The following is a 16,011-nucleotide window of genomic DNA, read 5'->3' as shown; positions in this document are numbered from 1 at the left end:
CTTCCCAAAATGACTGGACCACTAGTCCACCAGCAGTGTATGATGGTATTTTGTTTTCCCACAATCCCTACAGCATTTGTCATTTTCCCTTTTTTGTCAACTTAGCCAATTTGCTGGGTGTGAGGTAGAACCTTACAGTTAGAATTTGCATTTTTCTAATTATTAATGATTTAGAGCATGTTTTCATATAGCTATTGCTAGTTTGGATTTCTTTGAAAACTGCCTTTTCATACCTTTGACCATTTATCATTTGATAAATCTGATCATCTGATAAATGAGACCTTTTTCAGAATTCCTAGTTCTTCTTTGCCCTCCGGATCACCTCAGAGTACTTTGGATTCGACCACTCATCCTCTAGCCTCCATCTTGGTCTGATTGCGTCCAACTCTGGGCACAAGTGTGTTGTCACAAACCTGGGCATTTGTACCTCTCTCCCCTTCCCTCTACCCACCTAAGTCCTCTGAGTTTCCACACATCCCTTCTTCCTCTTTTTTACTTCCTCCCTGGATCCTCCTTCCAGCTTCGGGAATACTTGGACCATGTCTGATTAGAGTATTGTCAGGCTTCCAGCTTGTTGGTTGTGTGCTTGCATTGATTTCTCTGGTGAGATCCCTTTCTCAATGTCTCTAGGCTTCTGGTTTACTTTTTTCCTGCAGTCTAGGCTGGTTGAAAGTACATATTGTTATTTTTCTTTGGGGTTCTTGGTCATTATTCGATCTGGTGACATTTTTAGATCTTTGCTGGAGTGTATATGAGAAAACTAGACTCCTCTATAATCTATCATACTGTTATTTTAAACCTGAAAGAAATATTATGAGGAAAGAATGAACAACATAGTGAATATATGGAATAAGGATTAAGAATAATTATATTACATTTATTTTTTAAGGATATACAGAGCAGGGAACTATTTTGGGGAATAAAATGATTTGGGATTGTTTCCACAATCTGGCTAGCATAGCTTCTGTGGGGGTGTAAGATCCACCCACAGCCAGCACCCAGAAAGCTGCCGGCACGCTGGGACAACACAGGTTCTTTTGATCTGCTTTAATAAGGAAAGCAAGGTGAAGGGGTTGACAAGCTTACTTTAATCCAGCATACAGACAGCATTCAGTTAGTTCAGGGGGAAAAAGCCAGCACTCTGAACTTCAGAACAAATACAAACAAATTACAAGCATCAACAGACAGACCTAATACAATTCATAGTTACCAACATCTAGGTTCAGCCCGGGAGCTCGGAACAAGGGCTGGCCCAGAGTCACGCTTGCCACTGCTGCTGCTCCAACAGAAAAGGGATCTTCAAGCTGTCTTCTCTCCTCTTACAGAATTTTTGACATCATCAAGCATCGTCTGAATGGCTGGAGCCCAGGCTCTGGTGATTGGTTCTTGAGTTGGCCCCTCCCCTTAGGACCCTGGGAGGTTCACATCCACATAGATTAGGTTAACACCCAGTAGGGCATGGCTCTGGAGTTAACAGCTCCCCTTAGCCAGCCCCATGAATCATCATAAAGAGGCGGACTTAAACCCACGTGGTCTAAAAGCCTCTGCTGTCCCAGACCTGTAAACTAGGCCCTCTCTGGAGTTAGCCCTACCTTGGGCCCCACCCCAGTCACCAATCCGCACCCACATAGGTTCCACACCTAATAGGGCTCTGGGCCTGGGGCCCAGCACCCAGCAAGGCTCAATGAAATACACCGAGTCATTCAAAGAAAACAAAGGCCATTTTGCTTACCAACATAGGGATTTAGCTATTATGAATTAGAGGTGACAAGACATGTAGGGGAAAATAATCCAGCACATAGTTAGGGATTTGAGGCTGGAGCTCAGGACAATTTGAGGGATCATCTCTGTAGAGGTGATAATGGAGATTTTAATAGCTGAAGCCATAATAGTACATTATATTTCTCGGAGAGTTTATACACAACCTGCCCCCACCATAGAAATGGACAGCATCCAGTTCATCTGAGTAAATGTTTATTTTGCCCCTTATACTGCCTTTATATTGAATGCAGAAGATACAAAATCTGATTAAGACAGTTTTTGTTTTGAAGGTGCTTATGTTCTTCTCATAGGACTGAAGATTGAATGTTAAAGTTATTCCTTTATTTAAGGGTTGGAAAGTAAAGTTGGACTTTAGCAGAAGGAAGCTATAAGCATTGCCTAGAGAAGTAGGAAAAGAACCAGAATAGTAGATAGTTCAGAAAGAAGAGAGTTTTGAGATGTAAGAGAGTAGTTTATCAGTGGTGAGATAAAGCAGAGAGACCAAGGAGAATGAGATGTAAAAAGCTCTGTTTTGGTGCTTTCCCAGTCATGGATAATTGGTGATGTCAGAAAGAACAGTTCCAATGCAATGGTAGTGGTTGGGAAGTTAGATGTCAGGGGAAAGGAAGGGATGCTTGGTGAGGAAATGGTGGCAACAGAGTACATTACAGTCTTTACAAGAGTTTTTTAGTGTATGTAGAGAACTGGGAAAGTAGCAGGATGTAGGAAAAAAAATTTCAAGTTAAAGGCAGACTTGAACATGTTTCAGACAGAGAAAGAGGAGTCAGAATAGAGAGAGAAACAGACAATTCAAATGGAGGAGGTAATGTCCCAGAAAATATAGCTTGAGAGAAAAGTAAAATTGGAGAGGTTAGCTATTGAAAGGAGTATGAGCACCTTCCTTTGAAACCAGAAGGTTGGAAAAGATGATTGTTCAAGGTAGAACTTGGACTTTTTTGGAAGCCACTCCTGGTAAATGGCTTTGATTTCTCTAGTAAGTTAGAAAATTGGTTGTTTGTCAATACTGACAGAGGAAGGGGGATGTACAAAGCAGGGGGGCACTGTAAAGGGGAAAAAAAAGAATAGAATGATCTAGCAAAATAACTCTAGATGAATAAAAGGATTGTTAAGCTGCAGAGCTGAGATCTGTTCCAGGCCCTCCCTGCAGGAGAAACTTGTGATATAAGACAAAAATGAAACAGCCTTTATTCCTAAGAGGCTTGCATTTTCTTAGGAGAAATAACATAGAGAAATAGGATAGGGATAATATTTGTTAGAGATGGGACTTTAACCCCTAGGTCTTTGAACTTTGAGGTCAGAAAGTATACATAGATGTTGGTAGAAAATTTGTAAACAGAAGTAAATACAAGAAATGTGGGAGTGGGGGAGACTAGCTGTTGGGGAGATCACAAAAGGCTTCATTTGCCACTTTAGCTGTGCTTTAAAGGAATTTAGGGATTCTAGGACTTAGGTGAGGAAGGGGGAGTACATTCCAGGCATAGAGACAGCCCTGGAAAGGCACAGAAATAGGAGATAGAGTATTTTATATGAGAAAAAGCAAAATGGCTAATTTTGGTTGATTGTAGAGTATATGAAGGAGAGTTACTAAACCTGAAGAGAGAGGTTAGAGCTGTGTTCTGAAGGTCTTTAAAGATTAAACAAGTAGTTTTTGATCCTAAACACAATAGAAAACCACTTTATTGAGTTAGGATTGTGAGTTGGTCAAACCTACACTTTGGCAGCTATGGAGAAAATGATTTGGAGAAGGGAAAGCCCCAAAGCAGGGAAACTGCTTTTTGTCTCCAAGCGCCAGGTAGTCTGATCTAGAGAGGCAACCGTTTGAGTGCAGAGAATAGGACAGTGGTGAGAGATGTCATGGAGATGTCATTCAGCAACATTTGGCAACTAATAGAAAATGTGAAGTGAGGAAGAGGGAGAGGGAGGAGTTGAAGGTGTTGGAGCTTGTGAATATGGATGACTCTAAGGATCTTGGTGTCCTCAGCAAAAGAAGGAAAGTTCAGAAAAGAGTTAGGGATGGAGAGAGAAGGAAGATAATGAAGTCTGTTTTGGAAATATGGAGTTCGAGATATCTTCTGCAACACTTGGTTTGAAATGTCTCATAGGTAGTTAGTGTTGTAGAACTGGAGCTCAGGAGACAGATTAGAGCTGGGTATGTAGATCTGGGAGTTAGCTGCATACAGTCAATAATTGTCCCAGTGGAGCTTATTGAAATTATCAGGAAAGTGAGTGTAGAGAGGAAAGAGATGAGGGTGTAGGACGTAGTTTTGCATTCTACAGGTGTGATATGAATGTTGATCTAACAAAGGAAATTGAGGAGTAGCCATGCAAATTGGAAGAAAAGTAAGAGAGCAGTGTCTCAAAAATCCTGAGAGACATTTGTGTCCAAGAGAAGCAGCGTGATAGAAGAATTGGAAAAAAATTGATTGGTCAGTGAATGGCCTGAAAATGTTATTGGAATTAAAATGGAAAGGAAATCATCTGGTAAACAGTCAAATCCTAACCAAAAAATGTGTCTAAGGATTACTATAATCTCATTTATTCATGTAGTAGAATGAAGAGCTGGTATAAAGTGTTAAGTTGATAAATGTACACTCTTTAAAAATTAAATCGATTATATTTTGTATAGCCTTTATATGTGCATATGTAAAAAATGATACCTAACATTCTCATAACAATTTCTTGCTTGACATCATTTATTATGCTAGGTGATTTTTTTGTTTGTTTTAGAATGAAAAGTAGAGTAACTGAATCATGAATATTTAAATTTTTATAAATGACTTTGATTACATACCAATCTTATGAGATATTCAAGCCTAGCCAGGTTAGATGAATAATAAGTATCTGGTGAGAAATAAATGCTTCATAAAGAAATTATAATCATAATTCAAGGAACAACACTCTTATTCAACCTGAAATAATAAGCTTACATTTGTGATTAGACATAGATTTAAGGTCTTTCAGTATTTATGCTTTCAAAATCTTATGAAGCATTTCATTCAAGAATAGGACATTACTCTGGACCTTTTCCATGTGGTTTACTCTGTTTGATTCTAGTGATGCATTAAATAACATTTGTATGTATGTTACGTGAAGGAAAGATATTTTCCATCATTAGCAAGGGAGAGTATGGAAGGCATTCGAAAGGTGAGTTGATGAAAATTTTCACTATAGTTTGAAAGTTTCATTTTTTTTACCTTGTAAAATATTGTATTACCATATTATTGTGGAGAATTAGACTCTTGTGTTTTCTGGGTTTAATAGACTATAGTTTTGCAAATTGATTTTATTTTAAATGTTCTGCTTATTTAAAAATTTAAAATATAAGTGGCTCTGTAGCCAACAAACTTAAAATCTGTTTCAAAAGCAACTAAAGTCCATTTGCGCAAAACACTTATCTAGACAAAAATAGGTAAAATGCCTTAAAATTCTGGCATTCATATTGTTTTATTTTTGTTTGTATTTTTTTCTCAGTTTCCATTACAAAGAGTAGTGCAAAAACACAATCTTCCCCTTCCAAAGTGACCCGGCGTTCAATGCAGTCTCCACAGAAAACTGCTCCAATACCAGCACAGCGGGGCAAGAAACCAGGTCGGGCTAAACCACCTGGACAGACTTCAGTCCCCAAGAAGGGCAGGTCTCCTAAAAATGTTTCCCTGACAAAAAACATCTCTCACACTGAAAATCTCAAAACAAGAAAAAAAGGCCTAAAACCAGGAAGAAAGGTTAGTTATACCTACTGCTCTTTAATTTATATTGCAGTTTTTTATAGTGGCTTATTGTTTGTAACATGCCGTTTAGAAATTTATCTGCAGTATAAGTCTCTTTGAATAATTTAGATGATTTCCTATTTTCTTATATATGCCATCCATATTTGGTAGTCTTTTTTTTGCAGCAAAGTTAAGTAAGACTTTAAGCAGTGTTTATTTGACTTCTTAAAAACCACACTGAAATTTGTGTGTGGGTGTATTTTCTTTTAAAACCAGCACCTTTTAAAACTCAACTTCCTTTTAAAACTCAACTTTCTTTTAAAAAAATTTATGCTAGAAGTATAACATTTTTAAAAATGTAGAATTTATAAAATTTTAAATTTATATGGGAGCTTAATTTTGTTGTACATGAGTTTCTTATTTTATTGAGAAATATCCAAGAATATTTGCATCAGTCTAATGTTAACCCCCAAAAAGTGGCCTTTGTGGGGAATGTAATGTGGCACAGCAAGTTGAAGGAGAGAAATAATAAAAAATTACAATTCTAATTTTTTTGTGCCACATTTTTTTTTGAAAGGGGGAAGGCAGGGCAATTGGGGTTAAGTGACTTGCCCAAGGTCACACAGCTAGTAAGTGTGTCAAGTGTCTGAATCCGGATTTGAACTCAGGTCCTCCTGACTCCCACTGCGACACCTAGCCGCCCCCACATTTCTTAATAGATAAAAACATGTACAATAAGTATGCAAAGTTCTTTTGTTTTGTCAGCTATTGAAAGTCTTAATTTAGAAGCTAGGATGAAATCATCCAACTTTGTACTTGTGTCTCAGAGATTTGATGTAAGGTTTTTTAGTTTGTTTTTTTTTTTTTTTCATTAGAGAACTGACATAAACTGTAGTGATTCCCAGCTTTTTTCAAGTATGAGGATCCCTTCTTAAATCTTTTTGTTTTCAGAGTACCACTGATAATGACAATAGTTGTAGTATTAGAATTTTATTGAGAAAATTATACAAAGCTACTCTAAATTCAGTTATGCTCTTAAATGCTTTTATGTTTTTAAATCACAACAGTATCACTATACAGTAAAGATGGTAATACTTTCAAATATGAAACATGGTTTACAGTTTACTCAAGGTATACTTGGTTTTTTATTACACTGAATCATGGTACATATTTTGTTGGAGCTGAACAAAGATCAGTATGACAGTGAAGAAGAACCCTAGTTAGGAAACACTATCGGCAGCAGTTTTTGAGGATTTAGACATGATAAGGAACTTCTGTTTAGGTATATAGATACAAAGTAGTCTATTACTTCTTTTATTACAAGTTGAAGAATCAAAGGAAAATTATGTTTATCTAAAGCTTTTAATTGGGGAGGTAGAAATTATCTATATTTGTATTTGAAGATGATTATGATTTCATTCAATCTGATCCGTCTTACATTGCCATTTAAAAAATATTAATTTTGAATGTTTTCTTAAAATACACAGTTAGATAATACTATGTTATGCGATAATTACATTTGTTAAACTCCTCAAACCCATTATGCCCTGGTGAGGCATTACTTAGATAGATGGATGATTCTATCCATCTATCTATCTATCTGTGAGGGGGGAGTAAAGTTTTCTTTAAGAATTTGCATTTTAAAAGGTGAAAAATAATAGTCATGGAAACACAGAAGATAATGTCTTTAAAAAGCATGAGAAAACAAGCAAAGTTTCTAAAATAAATTTCAATGCAGAAATGCCCATTAGAATATTGTATATTGGCTGTATGCCATTAATCAGTCTGTTCTAATTTTCATTATACCCATTTTATCGAAAAGAACAATGTAAACTATGGGCTACTTTTTTTTTAGTCTTTGCTGGGTAGTAGAAGAGTCTGAAGGAAAAAATTAAAGAGGGAGGGAAACCATCTTGATAGATCCTGCACAAATAACGAAAAAAAAAAATCACCTCGAAACTTTTTTGGGGGAAGGAGGCAAAATAATCAGAATTGTAAAGTAACTTTTATTACAAATGCCTTGTGGTATTGATGTCAGAGAATAAACTTTATAATTTGACATTCTGGGAATTAGGAAAATGTTTTGGAAAGTGCAGTTGTCTTATTAATCACCTCATATTATTGTAAACTTATATATGTTAGTTTTTCCAGAGATGTTTAACTCTCACATGCCTTCCCTTAATTTCTGAATCTTAGTTCACATTTTTAGAATGATGTGTCATTCTAAAAGTAGATTAGATTTTTCACATAAAGGTTAGAATGGAGTTGTTATTTCTCTGTTCCACTTTGATTCCATTTAGTTAGTGCTTGGTAATCACTTACTTTCCTTCATCAGGAAGTAATTACTCATACTAAAAGAATTTCAAATGCCTTTACTTACACAGTCATTTTAATGAAAGAGTTTGGTTCACTTGCTGTGGCTTATCATGCCTGAACAGTGGACTAGCCCCAAATATCATATTTGAGCCTCTTCATAGAATCACAAGTTCCCTTGCACTACTATTCCAGTTCATCAATAACAACAACATTAATAAAGCACATTGAGGTTTGCAAAGTGCTTTACAAATACTTCATTTTAGTCTCACAACAACTCTGGGTGCTATTATCCCCAATTTACAGATGAGGAAATAGACAAAGGCAAAGTGACATGCCTCAGGGTTATAAAAGCTAGTTAGTGTCTGAAATCTTATTTGAACTCACACCTTCCTTACTCCAGGTCCAGTGCCATGTGCATCATCACACCATATGGTGCCTCTTAAAATAAGCACGTTTCTGTAGTGTTTGAATGTTTACAAAACACTTTCCTTACAAAAGCTCCTTGAGGTATACTATCCAAGTTGTGTTATCCATATTTTATAAATAACCTTTTAGGTTCAGTCTTGTAAAGGCACTCGCTTAGTCATAAAGCCAGTAAAATAATATAGGAGCCAGGAGTTGAAACTAGTTTGCTCCAGATCTGATACTTGTATACCACACAATGATTATGAGGCCATTTCTATATACTTTCCAATAAATGGGTTGCAGTATAACATGAATTCTTCAGACTAGGCATTTTCGATTCAGTTGAACAAAAGTGCATACTTGTGTGCAAGGGACTGTGCCAGGTGCTGGCAAGGAAATGGCAGAAAGGAAATAGGCCTTGCTTTTAAGGTGTTTGCATTCTATGATAGGGTTACAACATGTATATAAGTTAACTAAACACAACATATATCTACAAAGTAATTTCGAGAATGAAAGAATGCTAAGAAGCGAGGAGATCAGAAAAGGCCTCCTGGGGAGGTGCCATCTCAGTAGTTGCTTGGAGAAAGCCAGGGATTTTTCAGGAAGGAGGGGATGAGGAGTTTATTCCATACATGGAGAAGACCACATGTGCACCAGAAAGGTGGTGTATAACTCTTGTGTCTTGGGAATGCCTCTCAGGCCAGATTGACTGAAATAGAGACTGTGGAGAAAGAGAAATATGAGAAAAGACGGGGAAGATTAGGTGACAGAATGAAGGCTGACTTATGTCTGAGGTCTCTTCCAGCTCTTAAATATTGTGATGCTGTGCTTGACCTGTGACTTTTTTTCCTTCAAAGCTCATCTCAGACATTGCTTCCAACATGAGGTCTTTCATAAACCCTCCAGCTATTCATTCCTACCCCCCAAATTACCTTGTATTTGTTTTGTGTCTATAGGTACATTTCCCTCTATAGAATGCAAGCCCCTTGAGGGCAGGAACTTTCATTTTTGTTTTTTATCTTCAGTATTTAGCACAGTATAGGTACTTAATAAGTTACTTGTTGATTGATTGCTCTTAGACACATTCCTACCTTTCTCTGGGCCCTGATTTCCTCCTCTGTATGGGTGGCAACTTGGTATGGACTTAAAGGACAGCTGCCACTGTCCCTAGGTCTCCAGAAAATGCATATGCACATGTTGATCCAAATTGAGCCTTACAGTATAACGGACTACAAGGACATAGACTGTGTTGTCTTCCAACACTACGATGAAGTTATCCTGCTAAAGCAGTATCTCCAGGTCCCTGAAAACGTCCTATGCATTAACTAGGTATTGGAGGTTCATCAGAGATGGCTAGTTCAGAGTCTTATTTTGGAGGGAGGGGGGTTGTACAGTACCTACAGTTGGTATGTTATATTGGTGCAAAAATGCACAAGTCAAACAAATTGAAACACAAACTCGAGAATTGTAGCATCTGCTGAGGGGGAGGGCCTGGGGTGTGGCTTCTTCCAAGGGAACCTGGTCCTTTGAGAAAAGGATTAAGTGCTTGTTTGTTTTACTGCTGGGCCAGATCAGTTCTTCATCTTCTAGGTTTTCCCTTATCTGGTGTGGCCAGGGAGGAGAAGGGCCCAGGAGCAGCACTTGGGGGTAGGGACCTTAAATGGGGTTGGGGAAAAGCCCAACTCCCTGCCCCACAGACCTCGTTGGACACTAAGAGCTTCTGGAGCCTTAGAAGGACTTTGATTTTACTGAGCCTATCATGCATAGAAGGAGCACTGCAGCGAGTGCTCTGGTTCACGCTTTAGTGTCATGACATTTGTGGTGGAGCCCTGGACCTGGAATCAGGAAGGCCTAGGTTCAAATCTCTTTCCAAAACTAACTAGCCATGTGAGCCTGGGCACATCTATAAAATGACAGGGTTGGACGCATGTTCTTTAAGGGTTGATACGGCTCTTAAGACTATAAGCCTATGACAGTGGAATATATCTTGGGGTGTACAAACCATAGCCACATTTGTCAGAAGTGCACCATTCTTTTTGTTTTGAGAGGGAAGATTTCTAAAAGTTTGAGACATTTTGGGAATGGATGAAGGAATGAAAAAATTAAAAGACAAGCACTGTGCTCTGAGAAGTACTGATGAAATATTCCTCTCCTTAAATAGCCGTTTGGTCGTTTTCAGTCATATTCAGCTCTTCTTGACCCTATTTAGTTGTTTTTCTTTTTCTTTTGGCAAAGATGGAGTGGTTTGCCGTTTCCTTTAGCTCGTTTTACAGATAAGGAAATGGAGACAAATGTGGATCCCTTAGCTAGTAAGTGTCCTGGGCCAGATGTGAACTTAGGAAGGCGAGTCTTTGTGACTGCGGGCCTGGTGTCCTATCCGCTGAGCCGCCTCGCTTGGCCCCTCTGAGCCTCAGTCTCCTCAGCCATTTAAATACGGACGTTGGACCAGATGCTCTCAGTGGTTCCTTTGGCTCTCTGAAGAATTCACTGTGAGGCAGATCCTTACCTCATGTCTCATCCAAGAGTGCCATGGCATTAACACCAGAGAGCATCAAAGCAAATCTTGTGGAGGCTCAGAATTGAAAGAAGCTTAAGAGAAGGGGTGGAAATCAGTGACCAAGTGCTCAGTGCGTGCAAAGCTAGCTGCCTGCCTAGTTGGCTTTACTTTAATATTGTTCTTTGTTACAAAAGGAGGGTCCTACAAATGGTGGTGGTGGTGGTGGTGATGGTGTGATCATTAAGGGGAAATAACTAGTGTAAAAACCAAAAGGCAGCAATACGACTTTAAGATAAGAAATTAGTCCTGAAGGAAACCCCCCCCCCAATAATTTTGTGAATAAAACAAACTGCAAGTGTTCTATGCCACATTGCTTTCCAACAAAAATTTTGATTTGATGCCACTAGGTGGTACAGTAAGTCCACTGAACCTAGAGTCAAGTCTGTCCTCAGACACTTATTAACTGTGTGACTGTAGGCAAGTCACTTAACGTCTGCCTCAGTTTCCTCCTCTGTAAAATGGGGATGGTAATAATAATGATAATAACCTATCTCCTAGGTTTATTAGGGTAAAATGAGATATTCGTAAGATCCTTTGCCAACCTTGAAGCCTTATATACATGCCAGCTTTTAGTGGTGGTGGTGGTGTTAATACTATTTTATTTCCAGTTCATAGTCATTTCCTCTTTGTCACACCCTGTACAGTAAATCTTTTTGCATTTTCATATAAAATCTCGCTAAAAGTCAAGGGAAAGATAGCCAGTTCCTTAATTATGTCTCAAAGAAGACATGATGTCACTTCTGGTGGTCAGAAGAATTAATGTTATTAGATCAGCAAGATGACAGAGTAGGAGGAAGCAGTATAGTAGCCAAGCTTACACACACACACACACACACACACACACACACACACGCATATACACACGTGTGTGCGTACATATACTCCACAAAGATTTAGAAAACTCCCCAAATTCATCATGTTGATTGAGAAATCCAAGGAAAAATCATAAGGAGTTATTTTTCTAGCCCAAGTCAGCACAGGGAGACAGGTTTTCTGACCCTGAGAACGATGAGTAGCCAGGAGGGTGTCATGGGGAGTCTTCCTGCATGGGGACCAAGTGGGATCCTGAGAAGTGCAGTAGGACAAGAAAAGGTCCCATACCTAGCACAGAGAGGTCTGAGCCCTGTGAAAGGAGCAGAAGACAGGCCAGAGCTATTTTGCAGATTGATCATAGACTGTAGAACAGAACTCCACCTAGAAAAGGATTGTGACCTGTGGCTTGTTCCTGGGCAAGGAGCAGGAGCAAGGGAGTAGTAACTGTGTGGCTCTGACTTCTGAAAAGGAGCAGGGCCTCATGCCCCTCAGCCTTTTCTGGAGCCTGTAGTAGGATAACTAGAGTAAGAAGCCTGTAGTTCTGTTTGTCTGAGCTTGCAGATACACTAGGGTGTTCATGGCACAAACAGAAAAGAAGAGAATGACTCCAAAACAACTGTAATCAAAGCTTGAGAGAAAAATTCAGGTTAGACAAAAGTTCAGTTAGAATTCCTGGAAAAAGTAAAGCAAGAGTTTTAAAAAGTTAAAGAAAACCTATTTTTTAAATGAAATGAGAGTATCAGAGGAAAGGTTTGGAAAATGAATGAAAGCTGTGGAGGAAAAACAGGTTTTTATAGAAGAGGTCCAAAAACATTAACCAAGTGACACAGACTCTTTGAAAGCTAGGGTAGACCAAAGAGAAGTAAATGGCTCCATCGTGACACTAAGAAAAATTGAAACAAAACTCAAATGACCAAATACATAGAAGAAAATGTAAAGTATCTCATATCAAAAAGAGCTGGCACATCAAGGAGAGAGGATTTAAGAATGATTGGACTACTGGAAATTCATAACCGAACATTTTTCCAGGAATTAATGAAAGAAAACTGAAGCATCATTGTAGAAGTCACAGTGAAATTAGAACCCCCAAATACGAACTCCTAAGAACATTACAGCTTCAGGGTCAAAGAAAAAATATTGTAAACATCCAGAAAGACAGTTCAAATACCAAGAAGCCACAGTCAGAATTACACATAATTTAGCAGCTACCATATAAAACAGTGGAGAGTTTGTAGCATCATATTCCAGATGATACAGACTGACAGCCAGGAATAACACCCTGGAAAACTTATGGAGGAAAAATGGAATTTTAATGAAATAGAGGACTTACAATCATTTCTCATGAAAAGACTAGAGGTGAGTAGAAATTTTGAAATATAAACACAGAAGTCAAGAGAAAAATAAGAAAGTAAATATGAGTGAGCAATAATAAGGGATTAAAGAAGGATGAACTCTTTACATTCTAATATATCATGCTACTACTACTATTACTGCTGCTGCTACTACTGCTAGCACTCACAGTGCTTTAACATTTGCAAAGCACTTTACAAATATTTCATTTTATCCTCGCAACAACCATGGGAGGTAGGGGCTATGAGTATCTTCATCTTTATACTTGAGGGGACTGCCACGTGATCCCTTAGAACTGTAATATCAGGGGTGATACAGGGGGTCAAATAGGACAGGGCCTGGGAATGGTTTGTTATGTTTTGATGACTAGGGAAAATAAGAGAAGAGAGAAAGGCTGTGAGAACTTATCACACATTATTGAGGTATACTATACTAGCAAGGAGGAAGGGGTAGAAGGGGGAGTAGGTGATAACTGAACCTCACTTTGATCTGAACTAGTCAAAGGAGTATAGATTGGCAATAAGAGAGGGTTGATTAAGGTAACTATTAATCATAAACATGGATAAGCTCTGGAGAGTGGGTTGTAAAGAGGGAAGAAAAAAGGGTAAAAACTTGTTACTGGGATCTTGATGAGAGTAAAAGAGAAGAGGGGCAGGGAAGCAGAAGCATATTGCATCAAGCTTAGCTCACTATTGCTGGGAACACTTCTGTCATTAACCTTTTCTTGGGGAAAGCTACAATACAAAGGATGGAAAAGAAATATGTGTGAATGGATTGCAAGAAACACAGTGATTGTAAATGAGAATGGCGTGAGCTCATGTATAGAATGGAAGTAGATAGCAACATGGATTAGAAAGAACCTAACAGTATATTGTTTACTTGAAGCATAAAAATTCCCAGAGACTTAAAATAAGAGACTGGAGCAATAACTACTATGTTTCAGCTAAACTCAAAAACGCATGATGTCAGACAAAGCAGCCACAAAAATAGACTTGATCAAGCAAAAATACATTAAGCTGAAATGTTGTCAGATAATGAATGAATATAAATAATATACTTGTATCAAATGGCATGGCATCTGAATACAGAAAGTGTTGAGCTAATTTTTATTTTTTTCAATCTACAAAAATGCCTTCCTTGCCTAATTGAGAAAGAAAGAAAAACAAAAACCTTGTTATAAATATTATAGTCAAGCCAAACAAATTTTTGCATTGTTTATATCCAAAACACTTTTTAAGTCCTTCACCGATCAGGAGGTGGGTAGCGTTTTTATTGTTTTTGAAATAGTATGCTTCAATCTGCAGTCAGACTCCATTCTTTTCTCTGGATGTAGATAGCATTTTCCATCATGGGTCTTTTGGACTTGTCTTGGACTGTTGTTTTGCAAGAAGAACTAAGTCAGTCATAGATGATCATTGCGTAATGTTACTGTTACCCTATATAATGTTCTCCTGGTTTTGCTTACTTCACTCAGCCTCAGTTCATGTGAGTCTTTCCAGGTTTTTCTGAAACCATCCTGTTCATTATTTCTTAGCACAATAGTATTCCATTACATTCATATATCACAACTTGTTCAGCCATTCCCCAATTGATGAGCATCCCCTCGGTTTACAATTCTTTGTCAGTGGGTAGTGTGATTCATCATTGGTCCTCTGAAATCATGCTTGGTCGTTATGCTGATCAGAGTCCTTAACTCTTTCAGAGTTGTCTGTCTTTGTTATATTGTTGTCATTGTATAAATTGTTTTCCTGGTTCTGTTCACTTCACTCTGCATCAGTTCACATAAGCTAGCCGAGGTTTTTCTGAAACCATCCCTTGATCATTTTTTAAAGCACAGTAGTAGTCTACCACATTTACATACCGTATCTTGCTCAGTCATTCACCACCATCAGATTCCTGTTCTTTGCCCCCTAAAAAAATTTACCATTTTTGTACATCATTAGTTACTGTTTTGCTTAGTACTGATCCCTCCCTTAATCTACCCTTCCTCTTATTCCTCCCTTTCTCCTGTTGAGTGAACTGTATTTCTGTACTGAACTCTGCATATGTATGTATGTATATTCTTCCCTCCTTTGACAAGTTCAGATGAAGGTGAGATTCAAGGCTCAACCCTCCCCACAACTTTCTCTTCCTCTTTCTTTGTTTATATAGATGTCTACTTGCATAGTCTGATTATATGAGATAATTTCCCTAAAATTCCTTCAACCCTTCTCTCCACCCCTCCCATCCTTGCTGATGTATTCCTCTTCCCCTCCCTTTTTGTTCTCCTCTTATGATCATCAAGACAGAATGACTCCCAGGCCTTCTGTCTATTTAGATTCCCTCTAAGATCCTTGATGATGATAGGGTTCAGAAGGGACAAATGCATCTCTTCATATTAGAATGCTAATGGTTTATCCTTATTGAGTCCCTTTTGGTTTATTCATGTTTGCCTTTGTTAACCCTTGTGTTTTAACTTCAGAGGTTTTGCACAGCTTTGGTCTTTTTAGATGGAATGCTTGGAAATCCTCTGTTTCATTAAAATTTCATTTTTCTTCTGGTTTGATTATGCTTAGTTTTGCTGGATAAGTTATTCTTAGCTATAAACCTAGATCTTTTTGCCTTCTGGAATATCATATTCTGGCTTCATTATGGTGGTGGCTATTAAATTGTGTGTGACTTTTAACTGTAACTTCTCAGTGCTTGAGTTCTTTGTTTCTGGCTTCTTGCAGTATTTTTATTTGATGTAAAATCTTCAGATTTTAGCTGTAATATTCCTGGGAGTTTTCATTTGGGAGTTTCTTTCAGGAGATGACTAATACATTCTTTTTATTTCTTCTTCGTCCTCTGGTTCTAAGAAAGGGAGAAGGATGGTGTGGTTTGGACCTCTGATTTCTTTGGTGTAATCCTTTTGCCAATGCAGATGGACACTTGGTCTGCAACTTAAAGTTTGGGCACTTACTGTCTGGGAATCTGAGAGGTTCATTAACCCAAATCTTCCCGACTTGGAGGCCAGTTCTCCATGCACTTTGTTATACTGCCATGTAATATAGTAGGTTCTTAATAAATGTGTCTTGAATTTAATTAAGAGAACAGAGACTG

General features: G+C 38.1%; 1 protein-coding gene across 1 annotated transcript in view; it reads left to right on the top strand.

Annotated features, from left to right (window-relative positions):
- The window catches only part of SCML2 (Scm polycomb group protein like 2), a 145,810-nt gene that overhangs the window by 89,598 nt on the left and 40,201 nt on the right, over positions 1-16,011 (top strand). Inside the window, exon 8 of the mRNA XM_036742641.1 lies at positions 5,254-5,504. Within this exon, the coding sequence (XP_036598536.1) occupies positions 5,254-5,504 (251 nt within the window). The remainder of the gene's footprint in view (positions 1-5,253; positions 5,505-16,011) is intronic.

This window comes from Trichosurus vulpecula, chromosome 2, assembly GCF_011100635.1.
Source record: "Trichosurus vulpecula isolate mTriVul1 chromosome 2, mTriVul1.pri, whole genome shotgun sequence".
Classification (NCBI taxonomy): domain Eukaryota; kingdom Metazoa; phylum Chordata; class Mammalia; order Diprotodontia; family Phalangeridae; genus Trichosurus; species Trichosurus vulpecula.
Note: the sequence above shows the minus strand (reverse complement) of the source record. Positions and strands in the feature narration are given on the sequence as shown.